This window comes from Entelurus aequoreus, linkage group LG04 (genome assembly GCF_033978785.1).
Source record: "Entelurus aequoreus isolate RoL-2023_Sb linkage group LG04, RoL_Eaeq_v1.1, whole genome shotgun sequence".
Classification (NCBI taxonomy): domain Eukaryota; kingdom Metazoa; phylum Chordata; class Actinopteri; order Syngnathiformes; family Syngnathidae; genus Entelurus; species Entelurus aequoreus.
In genome coordinates this window covers 72268477-72291124 of record NC_084734.1, presented here as the reverse complement: position 1 = coordinate 72291124, position 22648 = coordinate 72268477, and the positions used below count along the sequence as shown (strand labels likewise).

At 37.3% G+C, this 22648-nt stretch overlaps 2 protein-coding genes across 5 annotated transcripts in view; one reads left to right on the top strand and one right to left on the bottom strand.

Moving 5' to 3' along the window:
* Positions 1–6737, bottom strand: part of adam19b (ADAM metallopeptidase domain 19b) — a 42787-nt gene extending 36050 nt beyond the window's left edge. For all 4 annotated transcript variants that reach the window (XM_062043748.1, XM_062043747.1, XM_062043750.1 and 1 more), the window contains exons 1-4: positions 6651–6737; positions 5560–5636; positions 1593–1779; positions 1451–1516 (exon numbers count right to left, since the gene is read on the bottom strand). In XM_062043748.1, the coding sequence (XP_061899732.1) occupies positions 1451–1516; positions 1593–1779; positions 5560–5636; positions 6651–6737 (417 nt within the window). The remainder of the gene's footprint in view (positions 1–1450; positions 1517–1592; positions 1780–5559; positions 5637–6650) is intronic.
* Positions 1–22648, top strand: part of LOC133649000 (uncharacterized) — a 1204785-nt gene that overhangs the window by 775890 nt on the left and 406247 nt on the right. The gene's annotated exons all lie outside the window — the stretch shown is intronic.

Below are 22648 nucleotides of genomic sequence, written 5' to 3'. Positions count from 1 at the left end.
TTGCGTGAGCACCCAGCCGTTCTTGGATAGAACACGAGTGCCCACACTTTGATAAGTAAGGTGAGAAACACTATAGAATTTAAGAAATAAGTTGTAGCAAACTTCCCTCGCCCCTCATCGCCTTTAAAAAAGCTAAAAGTGATGTTCATTTATCAATTTCATTCATCTTTCATATTGTTTTCTGCATGTAAAACTATAATTATTCTCTACATAATTTGTTTTGTGTTAATATTTTTGGGTGTCTGGAACGGCTTTTTTGGATACACATTACATTATTTCCTATGGGAAACATCAGACTTTTTGTAACGGATTAATAACCAAAACTGAGGCATGCAATGAAATGTGAAGCTATTGCTGATGGCAGACATTTATTATCACCACTTTAATAGTAAAATTAATATACAGTGTAACCGCTTTTGTATTGGATCTCATTAGAATGTGCCGTTCTACATTAACTTGAGAAACGTCGAACACGCTTTCAAAGTCGAACGGGCCGGAAAGTCGGACAAATTAAACTTTATTACGTGTGTCATCACAGTAAATTCTGTAAAAAAGTGCTGGATTATCTCCACAAAAGTCCTTTGCATTTCTTGTATGTATTTTTGAAGTTTGACAACTTTGAAGGTTTGTCCGTAAATACATTGAACGGGGACGGCGTGGCTCGGATAGTAGAGCAGCCCTGCCAGCAACCTGATGGATCCTGGTTCGATCCCCCGCTTCCGCCATCCTAGTCACGTTCCCTGTGTCCTTGAGCAAGACACTTCACCCTTGCTCCTGAAGGGTTGTGGTCCTGCCATCAGTGTGTGAATTACCATGAATTCATTAACGTGGACCCCGACTTAAACAAGTTGAAAAACTTATTCGGGTGTTACCATTTAGTGGTCAATTGTACGGAATATGTACTGTACTGTGCAATCTACTAATAAAAGTCTCAATCAATCAATCAATGGGGGAATGTGGAAATAGTGTCGAAGCGCTTTGAGTACCTTGAAGGTAGAAAAGCGCAAGCATAATACAAGTATAACTCATTTACCATATTAAAAAAAACAACATTATAGTTTGTTTACCTTTTGCCAAACAGTACTTTTAGACCTACAGAATAGAGATGGGTTTGTGAACGTCCCTAACTGACAAGCGGGAAAATTAAGAATCAATTGTTATTTCTTAAATGATATCTTTATAAAGGAAGAATAACTCACTGAATGTTCTGAAATCCTGTTTCCAAGCCAGTGTCGGATTGAGCAAAATAATTTGCGTTGTGCCACAGCGTGCATGTAGCGCAACATCACATAGCATATCTAGTGTAAATAGTACACTCCATTTTGCCTTAATTAATCGAATAATGAATTATGCTCAATGTTGAGTTCATAGGTACTATTTTGTTCAAATAACTGCAAATGCTCCAACATGCATACACATACAGTATAATATAATATGCAAGCATTCTCACCGCAGCTTTGTCTGCTACCAGCAACAGTTCCACATATTTCATATTCCGACTCAGGTCTCTTCTTTCCTTTAAATGACAGTCATGTACAGGATCTCTGGTGTCACATAGTTATCATTTATGTGCAAGTTTAGTTCACACTCACCCTGAACCTCTGTTGTGATGTCATTCCATGGAGGAAGTTTTCAAGCTGGCCCTTGATGTTGCGATGCTGCAGGCAGTTACTTGGAGGTAGAGTGAGGCTCTCTGCTCGGAAAACAGCGTGCTGAGGCGTATCCGTGGAGACGGGCTCAATGAGGTAGCTGACGCTTGTGTTTAGAGAAATGATTCCCCTGAAGGAAAAAAGTAAAGCACTGCTCATGGTTTTCTTTTAAGGAGAACAATTGGCTAATTTGCATAATTGCGTGTTTGCAAAAACATCGTAAGCAGGGCCGCCCCAAGGCTTTTTGTGGCCCTAAACACAATTTTATTTATGGCCTCATTGCGGTCTTTAATATTACTGGTGTAATAAGGCTGGGTGTTATTTATTTAAATGGCGACCAGAAGTAGATTTGGCTATGGGAGTGAGCGCATAAAAGACATAACCAACACAAATACAGTTCAAATATGTTTATAATTAGATTTTAAGAAATAATATGCCCGAATGCAGCTGAGATAGGCTCCAGCACCCCCTGCGGCCCCAAAAGGGACAAGCGGTAGAAAATGGATGGATGGATATTATTAATATTTTAAAAGTTATGTAAAGATTTGTATGTACTGTTAATAATTACATTTTAACAATAAACAAAAAAAACCTCCATTGACAACTACAATTCTATTTTCTAATCTGATATGTTAATTAGTTATGTGCATAATGTCCAAGATTTATATTAAAAGGTAAAAAAATAGGTTGATTGGTTCCAGGGGAAAGAAAAGTGTTGGATATCTCATACTGCAGTGAAGCCAATTCAAAACTGTTACGCCGCTTTGGCATGAATCGAAAAAGTAAATAAAACACAATAACTGGGCAATAAATGGAAAAATAATTCTTCTTTAGACGTTATATCTTTATGGAAAAGGTTCGGCTGCAATATCAACCTAAAAAGTAAGGCCATTTTCGAAATATGGCTGTAAATTTGTCACGATGTTTGAAGCAATGCTAAATGAGCAATTATTGCTATCAAATTTTGAATGGGTGATGCTGCGATTCTCCTCAACTAAAATAAAACTATTACCAAGGACACGTTGACACACCGCTATATAATAGTCTTTGGCAAAGACAAAGTATAATTTTAAATACAAGGCAATTTAGTCCATCAAAGTAGAACAAGCCAACTCCTGCAGAGCAGGACAACATGATCAGCTTCTGAAGTGACTCGTCGTCATAATAATGTGGCTTTTCAATGCATAATAAAGAAGGAAAAAACATATATAAGTCGCACTGGAGTATAAGTCGCATTTTTGGGGGAAATTTATTTGATAAAACCCAACACCAAGAATATACATTTGAAAGGCAATTTAAAATAAATAAAGAATAGTGAACAACAGGCTGAATAAGTGTACGTTATATGACGCATAAATAACCAGCTGGGAACGTGCCTGGTATGTTAACGTAACATATTATGTAAGAGTCATTCAAATAACTATAACATATAGAACATGCTATAAAATCACAAGACTATTTCATCTCTACAGGCCTGTTTCATGAGGGGTTTCCTCAATCCTCAGGAGATCTTATAACCCCTCATGAAACAGGCCTGTAGAGATGAAATAGTCTTGTGGTTTTTTTCCCCACACATACATATTACGCTCTACCATGGTATCGAGCACTATATATATATATATATATATATATATATATATATATATATATATATATATATATATATATATATATATATATATATATATATATATATATATATATATATATATATATATATATATATATATATATATATATATAATATTTTTTTATTATATATTCTAACTTTCTATTTGTTTAATTTTTTCATAATTTGTAGCACTTTGAGATTTTAACAAATGTAAAGTGCGTTACAAATGTAATTCATTATTATCATTTATTATTATATATATATATACATATATATGTATATATAAATATTTATATACTTGTAGAAAAAAAATATACATAAAAATATAAATTATATAAATTGTCAATTATATGTATACATATATACATAACTATATATATATATATATATATATATATGCATGCATGTATAATAATATAAATATATATATATATATGTATAATAATATAAATATATATATATACATATATGTATAATAATATAAATATATATATATGTATAATAATATTTAATTATATATATATATATATATATATATATATATATATATATATATATATATATATATATATATATATATATATATATATATATATATATATATATACTACCGTTCAAAAGTTTGGGGTTACCCAAACAATTTTGTGGAATAGCCTTCATTTCTAAGAACAAGAATAGACTGTCGATTTTCAGATGAAAGTTCTCTTTTTCTGGCCATTTTGAACGTTTAATTGACCCCACAAATGTGATGCTCCAGAAACTCAATCCGCTCAAAGGAAGGTCAGTTTTGTAGCTTCTGTAACGAGCTAAACTGTTTTCAGATGTGTGAACATGATTGCACAAGGGTTTTATAATCATCAATTAGCCTTCTGAGCCAATGAGCAAACACATTGTACCATTAGAACACTGGAGTGATAGTTGCTGGAAATGGGCCTCCATACACCTATGTAGATATTGCACCAAAAACCAGACATTTGCAGCTAGAATAGTCATTTACCACATTAGCAATGTATAGAGTGTTTTTCTTTAAAGTTAAGACTAGTTTAAAGTTATTTTCATTGAAAAGTACAGTGCTTTTCCTTCAAAAATAAGGACATTTTAATGTGACCCCAAACTTTTGAACGGTAGTGTATATATATATATATATATATATATATATATATATATATATATATATATATATAGCTTATTCACTGAAAATTCGGCCGCTGGAAGAGTGCTGCTGCACCTGGATGTTGTGATGACAAAGGCAATATCTACATGGGATTGTGTGACAGCAATCTACAAAAAGTGCAAATATTAACAGGACAGCAGGAGCTTTTAAGGAGAGAAAGTCCAACTGGAGCAGCAGCGTGAAGCAAGTGCGACGTCATGCTCACTGCAGCTGCTCGTCGCGGACATCCAGGGACAGAAGTAAAGAGTCTCTAAACACGAGTACAGTCTATAATAACACCAGAAAAAAATGCTAGATATGTTGCGAGTTGTTTGTGAAAAAGAAAAAGTCACTTAAGGCCTGCAGGCACTTGAACAAATCTCAACAAAGTACATTGTACTGTACAATAAGCAGCGACTATTGCAAATAGAGCAAAACCTTGTTAATACTTTGTTTTCACATGTATGTATATATATTTTTTTAGCTTTAAAAAAAAAAAAAATCACAGTAAATTATACAAAGACGTTATGAAGACCACGCCCCCACCACCACATGTATCTTGGCAATCTAAGGGAAACATTTAATATGTAACTTAAGGTTCATAGATGAACCAAAAACATTTTTAAATAGCATCAATTTAATTGCTATAATTTGCAATCTTCTTTTGGCTGACTTTCTAACACAAACATTTAGCTTCAGTACAAAAATACCAAAACACATCCTGTATATGCATCAGCGCTCAAGCAGCTGCACAAAACATCTGGACATCCACACCTCAAAAGATTCATGAAAATACATCTGCTCAGTAGAACCAGAGACAGAAGAAAAACACAGCAGGTCTAATTGCTCTGACCTACAAACCGACTGCAAGATATTAACTATTATGCCCTTAGAAAAAAAACATTCATTGTAGCTGCACTTTATGCCAGACTGGTGACAGGTATTTTACACTTTAAAGAAATCCCTCAATTGCGTTCACGTCATATTAAAAATCAAAACTTTAGTTTCATATACTGCTTGGTTTAATTTGGATAATATGGGCAAATATCACAAATTATTGACGGAGGTTTACTTCCTATACATACTACGACTGCATTTTCAGTTCCTCTGTTTCATAGCCTTCTTAGAAAGCAGGGGTTTCTTACCTGAGACCTGAGCAAGTACTGACCACGACACTGGAACCTTCAACACCCAAAACCTCTCCATGGTACAAGCAGTGATTCTGGAACAACAACACAATCTTACATCAACATGCAGATCATTCATGTGCAGTACAATCATCTGGATTCTTAGTAAAAATAAGATTGTCGTAGCAGAATTTAAAGTTTATCCTCCAAAAGTTGGGACATGCCCAAGCAAGATTGGTATTCCCTCTACTGTGGTGCAAAACAGTCTTAAGTTAATAGAGCGAAGAAAAATAAACTGGTTAAAATCCTGCACCATCCTCTCAGACTACAGCTGCTCTGTCTAAATATGTGAGGATGAACTGTTTCCCCTTAAAATTAGATGGTTAAGGACGTTTTGCACCAGAATAGAGCGAAAACCATGGGTATGTCCCCACTTTTATAAGATAAATGCTTTAAGCTCTGCACCATCCTCTCAGACTACAACTGTCCTGTTTAGGTCTGTGAGCATGAACTGTCTCGTGTCCAAACAAGGTTGGTATTCCCTGAAAAATGACAGACGGTTAAGAACGTTTTGCACCAGAATAAACACTTTAAATTCTGCACCATCCTCTCAGACTACATCTTTGCTATCTTCGTCTGTGAGCATGAACTGTCACATGCCCAGACAAGGTTGATGTTTCCTCTATTTTGGTGCAAAACAACAAATAGTTGGGATTGGTTTGGGATTGGTTTACGAAAAAAAACATCCTTGTCTGGGTATATCCCCAGTTTTAAGGGTTAAATCCTTTAAACACTGCACTATTTTCTCAGACTGGAGCTATCCCGTCAAGATCTCTGAGCACGGACTGATAAAGCCTGCTTGGATGAGATGCAAAACATCTACTCAGAAAATGTAAACACTCTAATTGCAAGTGATTTGATGCTCTGAAAAGACAATGACCTGAAGGATGAAAATATCATCTAAAGTCTCATTCATTTCTGATTTGAAACTACATCATTGGAACGCGACCAGTTCCTTTCTAAGCATGTTGATCAATTGTGTGTGGGTTTATCCTTGGATTCCATCCTGCAGTTAAGAATCAATAAAATATTGAGTCTCACACACTTACCATGTTGACAGGGGAGGAGGACCTGCGTCTTCCATCTGGAGTGTACCACACTTCCTGATATTCAGGGCTCAACAGCTGCCTGGACATAAAGATAATGATTTTATGATTTTTCACTAAATCTCTCTTTGCCTTTATATGTACTGTACTAGCAACAAGAGTCATGTTAATATTGTTACTATACCTGTAATTAACCTAAAAAAGCTAATGAATGTACAGTCGGACATTCTACATTAACAGCACAATATAGTGTGTGACCTTGTAAAACATATCGTATAAATGCAGCAGTTTGCATATAAAATGTTTATGATAAGGCATGTGCTACTAAAACAGACAATCTCAAAGATTTACAATCAAATGGACAGAGAGATTACTCCGGTCAACCTGTAAGGGCCCAATACGTACATTTTGTCCAGATGTTTGTTTTCCGGTTTTCCTCCTTGCATTACTCTTCACCCTTCCTGTTTTCATTCATAAACATTCTCTACTCAACAGCTGTTTTCCCCCCGAAAAGCCCAATTATTATTCCTTTTGCCATAGCTAATCTCCATCAAGCCATCTGTAACCGTGATGTAATGAGAACCGACATCATGGAGTGATGCTGGATTGAGGACTCAAGCACATGCGGAACACATCCTCTCTTCTGCTGTCTAGAATTGTTCTTCATGTCATGACAAGAAACTGGGGGTTACAATATATTTCATATTTCCCTGCTTCGCTGGATGAAAAGAGTGAATGTGTAGGTTGAGGGAAATGAGTGCCTGGGGCATTGAAGCTCTTATACAATAGGTGACTTTCACATCTGCTACTTAATGTCTAGCTCGCTCTTAGGCTTTGCAGATATGCCTCAAGACCAAAAAAGCCAATACAATGGGACCACTGAAGTCAAACACCTTTGAAAGGATAAACAAAACAAAACAAAACAAAAAAACATAACCACAGATATAAATTACAGGTGGTTACCAACAAGTTCCAATCCTATAACTATGATGTAGGTTGAGTTTAAGTGTAAGTCGGAATTTATACTTAAATATGAGTATAAAATAAAAAATAATATGTAATAAATAAATACAAATATACTTAAAGGCCTACTGAAACCCACTACTACCGACCACGCAGTCTGATAGTTTATATATCAATGATGAAATCTTAACATTGCAACACATGCCAATACGGCAATTAAAAGCCGTATTTAAAAGTCTTATAATGTAGGCAACACATGATTTAAAGGTGCGGTTTGCAACTTCCTCACAGTTACATTTTTCAAAGCAAAAAATATAACTATAACCCCACCAGCTAGCTTATGTTACCATTTGTGATTTAACAGAATTTGTTGGGACAATTGTCTATATTTTTCACAATTACTTAATTTTATGGAATAACATTTTTTACCGGCCCGATTAAAATGATTGGTGTTTACGGTGGGCACTCACTCGGTCTCGTCAACTCGTACGCGCACTGAGCGCGTGCACACATACAAAAGCAGTCCAAGAGAAGCAACGAACAACTACCTATTCAATTTGCTATTATTAGCTAACAACACCTAAAGCTAATGCTCGTGCATGTGTTACGTACGTACGTCATTACGTACGAGAAGCCGTAAGAGGGCGGGATATACTGTGTAAAATACATTGGAACGCTGGCGCCCTCTAGGCATCTGTGTAAATGTTGCACATAGCCTCTTTAGGTGTCTATATTAACTATATTAGCATATACTATCAAAATGACTCTGTGTGTCGCAGGGTGACGCAAATATTCGTTGACAAAAATGTTGAAACTGAATATTTATTCTATACATTTTTACAACATTGGAAACATTAGTAAAACTGAGGCTTCTCAGAGGGTGAGGTAACTCAACACAATTACTGGCTTAGAATGCCCAAAAGTATAGGTGTGTGTGTCCAAGTTAAAGAAAAATGGCAGGCCATATTCTTCTAATGGATTCATTATGATCTTTGCTAGCTGGGTAACATTTGCTGTCGTCTGGAACAACATGGCACACAAACAACTATCAGAACTGCAGCCAATATTACATACAGATAATATGTCATTAGACATGCAAATATAAATTAAATACACGGAGGAAATTAAATGACCTCAAATACACCTACAAACAAGGAATAATGATGCGATATGTACATACAGCTAGACTAAATAGCATGTTAGCATCGATTAGCTTGCAGTCATGCACTGAACAAATATGCCATGATTAGCACTCCACACAATCAATAACATTTGTGCACTCATGCACAGCATAAAACATTCGGTGGCCAAAATGAGACAAAAAAGGAGTGGTATAAAACATGTCTTCCTGTGGCATTGTCGGAGAAAGTTATACTTGTGTCACGGTCCACACAACTACGGTGAGTTCAAGGACTGCCGAAATTAAAGAAAAAAAACAGCGCACGCCAAATACACATATCAGTGAAGCATAAACACAAACATATTAAACAGTGGGCTTTCTAAAAATTAGGAAGGTGTGTGTCATGTTTGTCCTACAGAAACCATATTAAAACAAAAAATATATTTTTACCAATCTATTTCAATTTCCATACATTTTTGAAAAAGCTCCAGGAAGCCACGATTCTAGAGCCGCGGGTTTCCCACCCCCGAGACAGGCTAACAAAGAACGAGAATGATATTTAAAAAGACACTGAGGGCAGCAAAGTGGACACTGTGGAGTATTATACTGCAGCCACAGGATAAGTAAACAACATTTGAGTTTATTTGGTCATTTTTTGATAGTTTTTTTAGTTGAAAACTATCAAAAAATGACCAAATAAACTCAAATGTTGTTTACTTATCCTGTGGCTGCAGTATAATACTCCACAGTGTCCACTTTGTTGCCCTCAGTGTCTTTTTAAATATCATTCTCGTTCTTCGTTCTTTTGAAAAAGCTCCAGGAAGCCACGATTCTAGAGCCGCGGGTTTCCCACCCCCGAGACAGGCTAACAAAGAACGAGAATGATATTTAAAAAGACACTGAGGGCAGCAAAGTGGACACTGTGGAGTATTATACTGCAGCCACAGGATAAGTAAACAACATTTGAGTTTATTTGGTCATTTTTTGATAGTTTTTTTAGTTGACTTAGCCCCATAGTATTAAGCAGCCTGAATAAGACGCAGGTATTGCAACTCAGCACTGCCTTTCCTAAACTTTGGGGACAGACAGCAAGCAACAATTAAATGCACCTGATTTTCTGGGTTCCATTCTGTTCTTATTTCTATGGCTATAGTGTACTGAGCAGCAGACATACACATGTAGGAATGGGTTCCAAAGTCAGTACTTTTAGAGGCACCGACCAAATTCCGTCAATACTGCCGATTATCCATTCACGTAAAATCAAACGCTGCCATATTCGATACATTTTTTTCTTGTGACATAATGTCCGGTTGCAAACTGAGCCTGCTCAAACACTCGGCGGGGAATCACTCAAGCAGCACTCAGAGCCGCCTCTAAATTATGTTACAATTTTTCCATGCCAACAAAGACAGTACATGTCTGATAGAAAACACCCAAACGTACAGTAAAGCTCCACATTTCACAATGCGCTAGCTCATTGCAAATTTACATTGGATTTGCCATAAAGAGGCTACTGATTAGCATTAGCAATTTTACATGGCGATAACAACAACAAATTTGGCAATGAATTCTATTCAATTCAAATGATTGGGAACATGGCATAAATTCACAAGCACATATTTTGCTCAAGTGATCAACAGTCCAAAAGGCGCCAGGAACCCCTTTGCTGTAAAACTAGAACTACGATGCACGTTACCATCAAACAGCTGGTGTGTAATAAGTACAATACTTAGAGTATAGCCACTTTGTAGGGCACAACAAAAGTCTAGGTTAAGGTTAATGGCAGAGACTACTACCTGACTCGGCAACACAACGTTGCCCATGCACTACTGCCATCTATTGTCTTGAAATTGCAACTACATGCAAATACTTGCATATTACACTCGGAAGTGTAAGCAAACAAGATATAACAACTGGTTAGCACAGTTATCATTATCATCTCACTGTTAAATGTTACACTGTAGTGTTGTCCCGATACCAATATTTTGGTACCGGTACCAAAATGATTTCGATACTTTTCGGTACTTTTCTAAATAAAGGGGACCACAAAAAATTGCATTATTGGCTTTATTTTAACAAAACATCTTAGGGTACATTAAACATATGTTTCTTATTGCAAGTTTGTCCTTAAATAAAATAGTAAACATACACGACAATTTGTCTTTTATTAGTGAGTAAGCAAACAAAGGCTCCTAATTAGTCAGCTGACGTATGCAGTAACATATTGTGTCATTTTCCATTCCATTATTTTGTCAACATTTTTAAGGACAAGTGGTAGAAAATGAATTATTAATCTACTTGTTCATTTACTGTTAATATCTGCTTACTTTCTCTTGTAACATGTTCTGTGTACACTTCTGTTAAAATGTAATAATCACTTATTCTTCTGTTGTTTGATACTTTACATTAGTTTTGATGATACCACAAATTTAGGTATCAATCCGATACCATGTCGTTACAGGAACATACATTGGTCATATTTAAAGTCCTCATGTGTCCAGGGACATATTTCCTGAGTTTATAAACATAATATACATTTTTTTTTAAATGAAAGAAGATGTTGTGATGCCAAAAAATATTGACGTAATCATAGTAGTATCGACTAGATACGCTACTGTACTTGGTATCATTACAGTGGATGTTAGGTGTAGATCCACCAATGGCGTTTGTTTACATTTTGACGCCGGTGAGCTACGGTGTGTAGTGAAGCATGTTTAGCTATTCCAAGAAACATACTTTATTTTTATCGATTCCAAGGCCCCGGTAATTGGCATCGTATCGATTCAAATGTGAATTCCTAAAAGCGTGTGTGTTGCTTTCTCTCACTCATTTCCATTTCAATGTTCAATAGTTTTGCAAAAGAAATCACAAAACACAGTTAATCCTCTGGAACGCTCATTAAGATGAAATATGCTGATATGCCGTGTGGCATCGCGTATGACGACAGAAGGACAGTGCTAGCTGTTGTGTGTGACTTTAAAGGAGAAGATTCTGTCTGAAAATTGGCTTGAACATTGCTTCAAGACACAAGAAGGAAAAAAGGGGATTTTTAAAAATGTTCTGGTTAGGGGAGACGGGGCATGAAAGGAGACAACTAATTGAAACAACGTCTGCCTGCTGATGTAATCTTGAAATAGACAGAAAGCAGCCGTTTCATACGTTAAACTGCTTTTACACACACACACACACACACACACACACACACACACACACACACACACACACACACACACACACACACACACACACACACACACACACATCCTGCAAGAGGACAGAGAAGTTTTAGTATAGTAGTAAAGCTGCAAAGCTGATGTCAATGTGTTGCTGTTTGACATTTCAACCTATTTAACGCTTCTTTTAGTTCCCCTGCTTCCTCGCCATCCGTGAACAATTCCCCGCATGCTCTCTGCTCACATATAACCTTGTCCATCACTCAAAGAGGCAGAATTACGGGCAAAATGTCCAATGACTGACTGGGTTTTAGCCCGGCGCTGTTCTCATAATCACAAAAGATGGACGATCACACAAGATCTATTCCTCTCCTCGACTCCGCTGCTACATTTATGATCATACTGCTCCTGGGGGACGGCAGAGTGTGCACCAGACTGCAGGCTGTTAAACCTGACAACGGATGACGTATAGACACACGGTGCCTTTAATAAAATTACATAATCACTACTCGAATTAACATTTTGATTAAAACAGTGACAGTTGTGTATTTTCCACAATTAAACACAACTATCTGTTCAAATGAGGCTTTTGGGGGCTGCAATTAAAGTTATTTACTGCTGTATTGTACGCCTGTAAATATACAGTCCATGATGTCATCTGTTTCTACTGAAGAAGGTAAAAGTGCACCCCGACTTAAACAAGTTGAAAAACTTATTCGGGTGTTACCATTTAGTGGTCAATTGTACGGCATATGTACTTCACTGTGCAACCTACTAATAAAAGTCTCAATCAATCAATCAATCAATCAAACAGTAAAATGATAGCATTATCCATCCATCCATCCATTTTCTACCGCTTATTCCCTTCGGGGTCGCGGGGGGCGCTGGAGCCTATCTCAGCTACAATCGGGCGGAAGGCGGGGTACACCCTGGACAAGTCGCCACCTCATCGCAGGGCCAACACAGATAGACAGACAACATTCACACTCACATTCACACACTAGGGCCAATTTAGTGTTGCCAATCAACCTATCAAGTAAATGTGTTGTTCCAATAAATCAGCAGTTAAACAAACACAATTGATTAATTTTTTTTTGGCTCATTTTTAGGTCAGCTTAAGCTATTTCTTTAGAATATCCACCATATTTACCTCTAAATCAGTGATTCTCAAACTGTTATATGCGTATCACGGGTGGTATGTGGGCTCTATCTCGTTGTACGCCAAAGAATTACTTGTTTTATTTTCCTTTATTGAAACACAGGATTACTGTTCAAACGATGTGTATGTGTTGGCCAAAAATATTAAATATACCCTGCTTTCCGGAACATAGGGCGCACCGGATTATAAGGCGCACTGCCGATGAGCGGGTCGAGTCAGGTCTATTTTCATACAAAAGGCGCACCGGGATATAAGGCGCAATAAAGGGGTACATTTTTATTTTTTTCTAAATTAAAAACAGTTCCTTGTGGTCTACATAAAAAGAAGTGTCAAAAGTTGGAGCTAACTGTTTTAATTATATTCAGACTTTACTTAAATCAACAACGGAGCAGCATCTCCTCATCCAAAGCTCACTAGTACAATAACAATGCCGGAAATGTATACCGTGAAAAACCGCCCGACCGGAACTGTGTGATAACTAAAGTTCTTTGGGTGAATAATGCAAACTCACTACACAGGTATGTTTTAGCGCTTTCATGGGGAGTTTACTGACAGATATAAGTAAGAACTTTACATTACTTTATATTAGAAATGGCAACAGCGGAGGATGAATGTCCCATAACAAGAAAATAGAGAAAAAGAAGAATCTTATCGACTACGGTGTTGTCACGGACTACAAAGGCGGAAGCGCACAAAATTTTCTGGATTTATGCAGATCCCAAATACAGACCAGCAGGTACCAGAAGGTAAGAAAAGTTGCTTTTGCATAATATTGCGAGACAAAATGCCAGATAATATGTCTTACCTTATACACACACCATTATAATACTCGTTAGTTGAAGCACAGTACAATCCATCAAGCGGTGCGGCTTCATAGCTTACCAAAGTCATACTAAAACATTTTGATAGATTTTTTAGCGCCATGTGTAATGTTCTATATCTTCAATGGAACATATACAATTTTGGTGTTGTTTACTTAAGTCATATTGCAGTCTACTCGTATCTCTTATGTGTGACTGCCATCATATTGCAGTCTACACATATCTCTTATGTGTGACTGCCATCTACTGGTCACACTTATCATTTCACCATGTACCAAATAAAATAGCTTCGAGGTCGGTAAGCACAGCCAAAATTATTCCGTACATTAGGCGCACCGGGTTATAAGGCGCACTGTCGAGTTTTGAGAAAATGAAAGGATTTTAAGTGTGAAGTGAAGTGAAGTGAATTTTATTTATATAGCACTTTTCTCTAGTGACTCAAAGCGCTTTACATAGTGAAACCCAATATCTAAGTTACATTTAAACCAGTGTGGGTGGCACTGGGAGCAGGTGGGTAAAGTGTCTTGCCCAAGGACACAACGGCAGTGACTAGGATGGCGGAAGCGGGGATCGAACCTGGGACCCTCGAGTTGCTGGCCCGGCCGCCCTACCAACAGAGCTGTGCCGCATAGTCCGAAAAATACGGTAATTGTTCAATAAAATTGCTGCCTTGTTTTTAATGAATACTTGGGCCTACCACGCTACTGTATTTTAATGTCGGTCATTATGGTGGTACTTGGGGTGTTTTCAGAGGTGATACTTAGTGAAAAAGGTTTAAGAACCACTGCTCTAGGTGTTTAATCACTGCTAATGCAAAAATTCAGTTAAAGACAAAAATACTGACACCCTGGCTAAATTTTACTTTGAGGTGATTTGTATTGCTGAATGGATAGCTAGGAAAGTGGAAATGATATAATTTTATAAATAGATGTATTTTTTTCACTAAATGTTTTGACAAAATATCCAGAAAGACTCACACTCGTACACTCCTGGCATGTAAATGAATCAATCAATACTTGATTTGTATTATTTATAAAGCATGTTTCATACACAGGCAAGTTGAAACACCAACTTAAAAGGGGAAAAAAAACACACAAATGCCCACGCGCACACACACAACATTGACAATAACAAAACATAGTATGGCACTGAGGATTGAAGAAAACACCCACCACCTTCGAGGTATCCACACTGGAGAATAACTAAAAGTTACTATCATTTAAAAAGCAATATTAAAAAAAAAAAAAAGTTTAAAAACTATGTAAGAATGAAATATAAATAATAATTTATGAATAAATAAAAACATATGATAGTAAGATTAAAGTATTATTAATGGCAAGAGTGGAAAATGGAAAATAAAAATATCCTTAATGTCCTTTAGAATGGTGCAAAATATTGTTTTCCTTATGTGTCCAATAAGATCATAAGAAAACAATGAATATATTGTCATTAACATCGCCAACACAACATTTTCTTTTGTGATTTATAGCTAAAATATATAAATTCAACAAATAAAAATCCACACAATTTACAGTGTGTATGACTATGAATAGTTCTGGACTTAACAGTACAATTTGGACTCGGTGTCTCAACAGGAGACTCGTACAGAAACCAAACTGAAATGACGGATAAAGGGGAAGTAAGTGCCAAAATATTACTAAACATTAATTTCTACATTTCACCATTGCTGACAAAACCACTTGAAACAGGCCTTAGGTGTTGCTGCAACATGCTGCATTGCATACATTGAGCCAATTTCCCCCCAGAGTTATAAACCATATAATTTAATTATATTCTGGTGTAAATACCGAAAGCACTTTCCAATGCAGACTACGTAAAAAACGAATAAATAAATGTGCTGGCTTGAGAAGACTGTGTGCAGAGTTGGGACGCGGTCCAGGCGGAGGACAGATGCCGTGATTGAGGAGAGAATCAGCGAGACAAAGACTTATTTCAGCTTCTGTTGGGAGGGGAGCTCACTAATGCTAATGTACTTTGGGGTGGGGGGGGGGAAGAGACGGGGGTGTGGGGTAATGCATTAGGTCAGTGGGTCGCATTCCCTCATCCTATCGGATGACATCACCACACATGGGGTGACGGCAATGGATGATTTACAGGCTTTTATTGCACAGGGAAACTGTGTTTATGCGAGTGTGTGTGTGTGTGTGTTTGTGCATGTGTGTGTGTTGCATGTGCATGAAGACATCTGAGCAGACTAAACACAGTCAGACATCTCCTGCTCTCCCTGACATCCATCAGCTCCAAGCTTTAAGGCTTGTTTGTGTATTTTGTGGGCATTAGCTTTGTGTGTCTGCGTGTGGCCGCCACCCCTGACAGCAGTCTATACACGCGGGAGACGTATATTTGTCCTGGGAGCTCTGGGGAATGTCGGGCAAGAAGACAAGAACTGAGAGGAGAGGACAGGGTGCTCGTTTTTCTTTTTTTTAGTGCTGACAGTTGAGGACGTATGAGGTGAGGACGGGAGGACAGGAGAGGATGTGACAGGAAGGACAATAATGTGTTTCCTGAAGAGGGGTGTGGGGGTGGGTATTTCAAAACAACAGGGAGGACAAAAGGGGCTAATTTTCGGAGTAAAACAATTACCTTTATAACAACATATTAATATTTGATGTGTAGAATTGCCAATGACAAACTGTTGTATGCGTATCACGAGTGGTATGTGGGCTCTATCTCGTGGTACGCCAAATAATGACTTGATTGTTTTATTTTCCTTTATTGAAACACAGTATTACTGTTCAAACAGTGTGTATGTGTTATATTGGCCAAAAATATTAAATATACCGTATTTTCCGGACCATAGGGCGCACCGGATTATAAGGCGCACTGCCGATGAGCGGGTCTAGTCAGGTCTATTTTCATACAAAGGGCACCGGTTTATAGGGCGCATTAAAGGGGTCATATATATATATTTTTCCTAAACTGAAAACACTTCCTTGTGGTCTACATAACATGTATTGGTGGTGCTTTGGTCAAAATGTTGCATAGATTATGTTTTACAGATCATCTTCAAGTCGCTTTCTGACAGTAGCTTCAGGATGCGCCGTTTTGTGGGCGGTCTTATTTACGTGGCTCACCTTCGGCAGCGTCTTTTCTCCTTCATCTTTGTTTTAGCGGTGTAGCGTGCAAGGACGGGGGGTGGAAGAAGTGTCAAAAGATGGAGCTAACTGTTTTAATGACATTCAGACTTTACTTAAATCAATAACGGAGCAGCATCTTCTCATCCGTGGCTCACTAGTCCAAAAACAACGCCGGAAATGTGTCCCGTGAAAAACCGTCCGACCGGAACTCTCTAATAACTAAAGTTCCTTGGGTGAATAATATAAACTCACTACACCGGTATGTTTTAGCGCTTTCATGCCGAGTTTACTGACAGATATAAGTAAGAACTTTACACTACTTTATTTTAGAAATGGCAACGGCGGAGGATGAATGTCACATAACAAGAAGATAGAGAAAAAGAAGAAGCTTATCGACTACGGTGTCGGCACGGACTACAAAGGCGGAAGCGCGCACATTTTCAGGACTTATGCAGATCCCAAATACAGATCAGCAGGTACTAGAAGGCAAGAAAAGTTGATTTTGCATAATATTGCAAAATTTTCCTTCCTGTCACATCCTCTCCTGTCCTCCCGTCCTCACCTCATACGTCCTCAACTGTCAGCCCTACCAACAAAATAACAAGGAAAAAAACAAGCACATTCATTACTGTACGACATTCTGTGTTAGGACAATTCTTAGTTATGAATGCGCTCCAATAATAAGTTAATACAAAAAACTTTCGGCTTACTCCCTCCGAGGTCTTAATCAGGGCTCGAGTCGTTCGTTTTGCTCACAGACATTTATTTTAGCCACGCCTTCTTCACGTTACCAACGATGCCAAATATAATGCTTTCAGAACTAATAAAATAAGCAAACAGAACTTACAATTAGTCTGACATCCAATAAAAGAAAACACATTGATTTCATGTATATATATATATATATATATATATATATATATATATATATATATATATATATATATATATATATATATATATATATATATATATATATCAGAAAGAACCATACCTCATTGGCCTCATAAACTCGAAGGGAATAAAGTTTATTTTCAATCCGAGACTCCATTAACGTCTTCTCCATCAAACACTTGTTTTCTCATGCTGCTTCCTTAATTCCGTCACATATTAATTGTCCCCCCAACAATATGACCAATCCGGAACAAAAAATATATTCCCCTCTCAATTTACACGGGTTTGTAACAAAAATAAAGTTAACATAAACTTGCATGAATTAACCCAAGGAAATACCATTTTAATCACAATATGTGTACAATATGAACTATATTTATGCATTGTATTTATTTATTCTCACCAACTATGAAATTATACAACAAATATACATGTTGCTTCTGTCAGCAGCTACACTGAGGAAATATTACGCTTATCAGTCAACTTCTTGTACTTCATTGTGTCTCCCAAGCATGATGGAGGCTCTTCTGGTGGCAGTGCTATAAATTAATTGAAAGAGAAATGTTTATGGCCACTCGTAAGAGGGGGAGGTTTTTTTTTAAGCAACCTCCAGCAATGATCGTTTCAGCGCCTCTTCTCTCAAAAGCAGAGCAAACATGAGGCGATGACAGATTTTCTATTGTATGGTGCTCATAAACAGTCTCTATGGACACATATAACTGTTATAACATAATTAAAAAGTACATTTTGCACTCAGATTCATATTCTCTTCATGCGGGTCTATTGGCTAAGTGACCCATTACTGCTCTTGGTATTTTAATGTAGACTCTAGGGGTGGCAAACTTTATTACCAAAAATTTGGGGGGTGCATTCATGGTTAGAACAGTCAACAAGCCGACTATTTCCCAATCACTAGTCATAACTTAACCTATACCCATTCATGGCCTCACCAAAAATATCCCCCATTTAAAGGCTAAAAAAAACCCTGATCAAAACAATACAATTTATTCGAACCATATTAAAAATGTACAGCACAGTAAACAGCACTCATGCACTTAAACAATTAAACAATCTCAAAAGGGAGGAGGAAGAAGGCAAATTTATTTGATCCGCCCATCCATCCATCCATCCATTTTCTACCGCGTGTCCCTCTCGAGGACGCGGGTGGTTGGAGCCTATCCCAGCTGTACACGGGCGTAAGGCAGGGTACACCCTGGACAAGTCACCACCTCATCCCAGGGCCAAAACAGATAGACTGACCCTTGTCTAAAATTACCGTATTTTCCACACTATAAGGCGCACCTAAAAACCTCCAATTTTCTCAAAAGTTGACAGCGCGCCTTATAATCCGGTGCGCCTTATATATATTGTTTATTGTTTATTGAATGGATCCCCATTAGCTGACGCAAAGGCGACTGCTAGTCTTCCTGGGGTCCATATAGGAGCATACAAAATTTAAATACAAAGAATACATGCATTACCAGACATTATACAATGGAAAAATACAACATAAGATAAAAAGCTAGTTAAAACCAGTATTAAAATTCACGTCATGTGGGCAGCTGCAAAAGGTGTATCTTTAAAGCTGTCTTGAATGACAATTTACTTTGTGAGAGATTAATGTGAGGTGGCAACCCATTCCAGAATGATGTACATCTATACATGACTGTATGTTTGAGGAAATTGGTCCTGGGAGCAGGAAGTGTCAAATAGCCATTGCTGGCATTCCTAGTGTCATGAATATGTGTGTTAGTTGATTTTAAAAACTGTTTGTAAAATTAATCTGGTGATTGATCTAAAATGATAGTTCGAAAGAACATTAGGAGACTACAATGCATCTTTTGTTCAACAGACAACCAGGACAGGCGTGAATGCATATATGAAATATTAGTGCGCAAAGAACATTTAAGTACCAGTCTAGCCGCTCTGTTCTGTACAAATTGCAGTTTGTTCAGGTCAGACTTAGTCGTAGCAGACCATACTATAGGACAGTAATGAAGATGACAGAAAACCAAGGACTGTATCACTTCAGCCATTGTTGAGGATGTCAAGAAGGTGGAGCACTTCCTGACCATGGCTAGACCTCTTCCCATTTTCATTGAAATACCATCAATATGATCGGACCATGACAGTTGACTGTCTAATAGCACACCAAGCAGTTTTGCTTTTTTGACCTGCTTAATAGGTATGTCTGACATTGAAATATGAAGCTGTGGGTCATCAACAAGCATATGCCTGGATCCAAAAAGAATGCTTTTTGTTTTGTCAATATTCACAACAAGTTTACTATCATTTACCCAGAGTGACACTCTCTCCAGGTCCTGATTTAAGTTATTTTGTAGGTCATTTAAGGTAGAGGCAGTACTGTATAGAGTTGTGTCATCTGCATACATAACCATATTGGTGTTTGTTGTAACACAGGGAAGATCATTAGTAAAAATAATAAAAAGTAAAGGACCTAAGCAGCTTCCTTGAGGCACGCCGCAGTAATTGTACTTGCGTTCAGATAGGCTACCATTAAAACACACTCTCTGTGATCTTCCTGATAGATAGCTCAACATCCAATAAAGTGACATACTATTAAAACCATATTTTCTCAGTTTGGAGATCATTATGTTGTGATCTATGACATCGAATGCTGCACTAAAGTCAATCAGGACAGTACCAACCATCTTCTTGACACCCATTTGTGACAGCCAGTCATCAGTCAGCCTAGCTAAAGCAGTAGATGTTGAGTGACCTTGCCTATAAGCATGCTGGGAACACGACATCAGTTTGTTGTAGGTAAAGTAATCTTGAATTTGTTTGAAAACAACTTTTTCCATCAATTTACTAAGAACAGGAAGTATGCTTATTGGTCTACGGTTTTTACCAGTAAAATCTTTATTTTTGTCCTTGGGTAGAGGGATGACCAATATTGAGCCACAACAAACCTAAACTTCATTTTCATAAAGTTTAGGTCTCGCAACTACGGTAAGCAGCTGGCAACTTCTTTTTCCCCCGTAGAAGAAGAAGCACTTCTTCTTCTACGGTAAGCAGCCGCCGACTTCATTTTCCCCCGTAGAAGAAGAAGCGCTTCTAATCCAAAAATGGCTCCTATTAAGAGACTCGCTTACGACGCAGAGTTTAAAGTTAAGACGATCAGTCACGCAGTAGAACACGGGAATAGAGCAGCAGCGAGAGAATTTAACATAAAGGAATCAATGGTGTTTAATTCGGACACTGAGGAAGAAGAATACGAGGGATTCGTGGATGAGGAATAACTTCATAAAGTGAGCTTTACATGTTTATTTTGTGTGTTGTGTAGTGTGACATTAACGTTTGAGCAACGTTGAGTTATTGATATATTGTTATTGCTTTGCACTATTTCGAGTGGTACTATATTGTGATTGCACTAACATTTGATTTACCGTAACAGTATCACTGTTTTTTACGTGTTTATTGAATCAGGGAAAGGTTCCCCTCCACTATGTGATATAAATGTTACACTACATGTTATACCTTGCTGTTGTTAAACGATAAACAAAACACCACGTCACTGACTTTACCTCGGGGAAAATAATAAAACAGCTGTTTATTCATTTTGGGAGTGAACAGAATTGTCAGAACGCTGGTTTGTAATCTATTAATAAAGTTTGACTGACCTATCTGACTGTTTTGTTGACATTCCCTTTAGCGCAGCTCCATCTAATGGATGCATAGGTGCGTTTTATAATCCGGTGCGCCTTATATATGAACAAAGTTTTGAAATATGTCAATGATTGAAGGCGCGCCTTATAATCCGGTGCGCTTTATAGTGCGGAAAATACGGCAATTGTCTGATATGGATGGATGGATGGATGTCAGGCACTGTTCTTCAACAGCTTTGTTAAATGTGTAAAAAAAGGTGCTTATATTGTTTCATAAACAGATCCATATTAGTACATTGCGTTCTTTACTTAATTCATTACACAGTTTAATAATTGAATACAGAGATTAATATGTGGTGTTCAGCTCATTTTGTTATCTATTATTACTCATAAAAAATGTTTATTGTACTACAGTAGGTAATGTTGTATTTTTGCCTCATTCCTGTGAGAATCCTGCATGTAACTAAAGCATTTAGGGGTGGGACTACCCAGGACTAGGTGCGGTGTGCTCAAACAACCATCAGGTAGCATGTGGGCCCCCGGGATGATATTTGATTAGTATTAGAACCGGCCTGCTGCTGTTTTGCACGCACCAATACTCCATCAGTGTTGGCGCTAGGAATTTTCAAAATGGGGTCCCACAGTAAATTTTTGGGGTGCCACTTTTTTGTAGACGTTTTGCAAACAAATGATAAATGTATACATTATCCTGCTGTATCTCACATTCTGTATTGTGTTTTGGAAAAAGGCTATCATAACCATTACTTAATTAATTAAAAATAATAATACGAAAGAAAACTCATTTTTCATGCATATGTAAATTTATTAAATTATAAACATTCATTCACTTTCTTCTTTACTTTATGGATCTAAACTTTACCGCTGCCGGTATTTTTTTCTATATTTTTATTGTAATATTTTCAGAATGTGTTTGCTCTATTTTTGGCCAAAGTAAGACAAAGAAAACAATCTGAAGTTGTCTTTTTTTTTTTTTAATGCCATGATTTTAATAGTCCGGCCCGCATGTGCACAGATTTTCCTCCACGCGTCCCCTGAGCTAAAATGAGTTTGACACCCCTGTTCTATGGCATTTATTTGTATTTGGGTCTTATTTTTTTTATATTTACAAAAAACATTATTTTGG